The sequence below is a fragment of the Drosophila kikkawai genome, chromosome X (assembly GCF_030179895.1).
Source record: "Drosophila kikkawai strain 14028-0561.14 chromosome X, DkikHiC1v2, whole genome shotgun sequence".
Lineage (NCBI taxonomy): Eukaryota > Metazoa > Arthropoda > Insecta > Diptera > Drosophilidae > Drosophila > Drosophila kikkawai.
The window spans coordinates 29610960-29615451 of NC_091733.1; the positions used below are offsets into that span (position 1 = coordinate 29610960).

The following is a 4492-nucleotide window of genomic DNA, read 5'->3' on the forward strand; positions in this document are numbered from 1 at the left end:
CCGCTCGCAGCCGCTGATACCCATCTCGTGCACACAGATGCAATGTGACCACCGTTATCACGCCTGAAGTGCGTCACTCCAGCTCTCCGCACTTCAGCCGCAGTTCCGCCAGTGTGCTGTTGTTGTTGTCTTCCATTCTTCCCCAAATTTTCTGGCCGACACTGATGACACTTGCAACCGTCCGGCTCAACACGCGACCAGTGCATTTGACTGCCTATCACGACTCCGGTGTCTCGCACCACGCGGCTGCGCAAGCCTTCGATGCGCCACTGAATTTAATATCGACCGAAAATCACTTTATCAGAATGCCCGCGAGGCTATGGTGAATCCCACTTCTGATGTCGGAGATAACCGTTATTTAATTTAACCGTAGTCGAGCAGCGAGTTCTGTTCGCCTGCGCAGTCAAATCGAATCTGTCATCACGCCACTTTTCCTGTGGCCCTTTCACCTTTTCTTACTTTTCACTCAGATGTCATTCCTAGACAATCTCAAGCTGTCTCTCTCATTCTCTCCTATTGTTGCGACAGACGAACAGACCTCACTCAGTAACACTCCTGTTACCGACTCAACTGTCATTGCGCCTGCGCGCCAGCGACACCTACAGGCTACCAATACCTGAGCATGCCGAATAGTTCTGTTGCCATAGCAACAAGCTTTCCAAATTTGCACTTAGCAACCAACTCGCCGACAAATATAATTAAAGATAACCTCGCTAAAAACTATATAAAAACTATAATTATTATAAATAAATAAAATAGAATTTCAAATTTTATAAGAGAAATTCAATTTTTATTAAATACGAATATAGAAAATCTTCCCAGAATATATAAATAAATTTCATAGAGCATACAAAAACTCAACTGTCTCGGCTTCGTCCAAGATCAAAGGGCTTTTGGGCATTTGCTCCACTTAACTGCGGCAAGTGAAAGATGCTTGGGGCTGGGCCCCCTCCCTTTACTTGCCCCCTTCCCCATGGATATCCCCTCCCAAAGTAAAGGTAATGAAAGCTTCCAAACCGATTTTCAAAAGCCAGTTAATGCCAAATGAATTTGTCAAATTGTGACAATTAGGCAGAGGCAAAGATTCGAAGAAGATGATGCAATTGTGGCAGCCAAGGTTGGAGCCCATTTCATGGATCTTGGCCAGGCAGACACTCTTGTTTTGGGCGTGAAATGCTTGCTTTTCAGACACTTTCACGCAAATAAACGAAAGAGAAACAAGTCAAAAATAAAGCACAACAATGGCTCTGCATTCTGTGAGGCGACCTTGTTGGGCTAGGCTTGGTCTGAGGTGTGTGTTTGTTTACCCACTAGACCCGCTCCTCCTCCTCCTCCCCCCTGTGCAAATAAACAGCCTAGATTCGGTAACGGTTTGTCTCTGGCCTCCATTTGGGTTTTATTTTCGGTCAGGTTGGGTCATCCCACAAGGCATATGCTATATGTGATGTGTGTCTCCCAAATGAAAACGAAAGGTGGAAGTCCGCCAGGTGACTCAGCTCTTTGATGGGGGAGTATGTTGGTGGCGAGTTATGTAAATTAAAGCGAAAGCAAATGGGTTTATGTTTTTGTTTAAGAATAAGTACTTGGGGAAGGGAGTAGGTCTCTCCATTATGTTAATAATTGACCCTGAGAAGGAGTACTTATGATCATAGCTTGGTGGCTATTCAAGCACTTTTTCCCCCTTTAATAAATACAAATAATCATCTTTACAATACATTTTATTCAAAATAACAAAAAAAAAAAAAGAGGTTAACAACATTATTTCTAACAATTAAGTCTCAACTTTAGCTCCCTAGGACCTGGCCCTCAGATACAAATGCGGTCCATTGTTGATGGCATCGTGGCCCAAGCCCATGGAGCTACCCGGCAGATACTCATTCAGATTGAGCGAAAAGGCTGGCGGAAAGTGCTTATCCTTGGCCTCCCTATTGATTCGATAGTTACTCCGAAAGGCGGGACTCAGGGCGGGACTCAGGGCTGTGGCATAACCCTGAATGGCACCATAATTCGGCGGCAGAGCACTCAGCACAGCAGCTGTCCGGCCGCCAAAGTCTGGCTGTCCGCCGGCCGAGAGATTTGGATTTCCCGAACCAGTTGCTGCTGCTGCAGCAGCAGAAAGATACGGCGATATGGGCACTATAATGGGTCTGGTGGGGATCAGCTGTAGATACTGCACGGCATTGCCACTGCCATCTTGAAGGGTTTGGGCGGGCAGATACTGCATCAGCATGGGTGTGGAGGGTAGACTGGCCACACTCGGTGTTCCGGGAGTTTGCATGGGCGTGAAATTGGTCTCCATTTCGGGCATTTTGTAGGAGGGCTTGAAGGAGCCAACAGCATCCTGCTGCAGTTGGTTCTGGGCGTTCATGTCATAGCCACTGCTGGCATAGGCACTCAGCGAGTTCAGGTGAGCCTCCTGTTGCAGCTGTTGTTGCTGCTGCTGCTGCTGCTGCTGTTGCTGTTGCTGTTGCTGCTGTTGCTGCTGCACCTGCTGCTGTTGCACACTATTCGGTGACTTGGCCCCCTTGCTGGCTATCTCTGGACTGGAAACAGGACTGGCCAGGATATGAGGCATGACCAGCAGCAGCAGGAGGTGATGACAGTGTAGGTAGGGCTGGCACAGCATCTGAAGGGGAAGTGTGATATAAAAATATATTTTTTAAAAGAGAAAGAAAGTATTTATAAAATATATTTTTTTTAAAGAATTTTTTTAGGTACTTTTTCAGAGTTTGGAATTTTTTTATATTTTAAAAAATAATATTTGGCTTCAAAAATTTTATTATTATTATTAGTCTTTAAAAATTGTATAAAATGATTTTAATAATTTATTTCAATAATATATTTCAACTCCTAAATAATTTTTATTTCCAGTATAAATATTTTCTTTTTGTAGGTTTTGAATATAAATTAATATATGAAAAATCTTAATTTAAAATATATATTTCATGAAAAAGATATACTTCGAATTTATATTATTTTTTAACATTATTTTTTAGCTACTTTTTAAAAGTTTGAAATTTTTAAACATTTTAAAAATTCTTTTAAAATTATTATTTGTCTTTACAAATTTTATAAATTATTTTAAAATGAAGTTTATTACATTATTTTTTAATATTTAACATTTTTATATGTTTTTAAACAATATTTTAAATGCTTTTTAAAATTCTAAATTTTGTAGAGATTTTTGTAAGCTCTAAAAAAAAGTTTAAAATTTTATTGAAACTTTTAAGCATTATATATTTAATGTAAAGAACTAAATCCTTTCTTTTTGTAGATTTATCTTTCTTCAAATAATTTTTAAGTGTTCGTTTAGAAATATTCCTCAAGTCCCAAGGCTTATCCTTTGATAAATTGAAGCTGCACGCACTATAAAAAAATAAAGCCACAAGATTCACCTTGCTAAATTATTTTTCTGATTTTTTATTTTGGTTGCACTTTTTTTTTTTATTAAAAAAAACCACTTGCACTTTTCCTGGCGAGCGACGCGCTTTGATTAACACACCAAACGTTGCGTACTTGGCTTTTATATCGGTCTTCGGCTTTTCAGCTTCTCTGCTTTTCGGCTTTTCAGCTTTTCATGGTTTTCTGCTTTGGTACAGCCTTTTGGCAAAAACAGCGGCAATTTCCCGCTACGAAAATTGCAGTTTCAGCTGCAGCCTCTCCACAAGACACGCGACTTGGCTTGACTTGCCATTGGACATTGGCAATTCTCTGGAAGCCAAACGGCTGCATTGTTTTGTTGCATGTTTTTGGCCAACGATTCAAGTTCAAGTTTAGCTTCAAAAACAACGCAGATTTTGGTTGCGTTTATTTCGATTCGCTTGGGTTCCGTCTTCCGAATTGGTTCCGAACGGAAGGCGTGGCACAATTAGCCGGATCACTTTTTGTATCTTGTCCTCTTCCGCATTGCCACATGTTGCCAGGTTTGCCAGGTTTGCCATGTTGCCAGGCTGTCAGACTGCCTGGTGTGTGCCATGCTTTCGGCCATTATTTGCTGGCCATGTGATACGGTTAAACAAGTTTCCATTTCTTTTGCACGAGGGAATTGCCAGCTTCCAGTTGGCCTTATGGGTTCATTGCGATGAGTGGACAATGGGGCTTGGGTTGTAGGAGATTTCAGTTGGGAATTTTGGGAATATATCAAGAAATATCTAAGGTAGAATCAAGTTATATCTCAAGCTGACTTCAAATAAAATAGCAACATTTTCTTAGTTTTCTTAATAATTGTTTGAGTATTACAGAATTTTCTGAATAAAGGCTTTTACCAGTATTTCCTTTTATCTTTTCTTAATTTAAACTTAATCTACTTTTAATTTTTAAACGCTTTATCAATGCCTTTGCCCCACTGTGCCACTTTAAGGTGAGTGAATAAAAACGCTTTTAGCATTACTTAACCCATAAATTTTGCTATTGACTCGTGAGTTATGGTAAATGTAAGTGGATTTAGTATCAGGATTAGTGCTGTCGGTTTAATGTTTTTAAATTTTCTTGT

General features: G+C 40.3%; 1 protein-coding gene across 2 annotated transcripts; it reads right to left on the minus strand.

Annotated features, from left to right (window-relative positions):
* Positions 1-1792: 1792 nt before the first annotated feature.
* Positions 1793-4161, minus strand: LOC108080019 (PAN2-PAN3 deadenylation complex subunit pan3). 2 transcript variants are annotated; one of them, XM_070288405.1, is made up of 2 exons: positions 3396-4161; positions 1793-2626 (listed from the first exon to the last, which is right to left on the minus strand). In XM_070288405.1, exon 2 carries the CDS (start codon positions 2624-2626, stop codon positions 1793-1795), a length of 834 nt encoding a protein of 277 aa, XP_070144506.1. In that variant the 5' UTR covers positions 3396-4161. The 2 variants fall into 2 exon arrangements, with proteins under 2 accessions (XP_070144506.1, XP_070144507.1); XM_070288406.1 differs by lacking the exon at positions 3396-4161 and adding an exon at positions 3368-3390.
* Between the last annotated feature and the right edge of the window lie 331 nt (positions 4162-4492).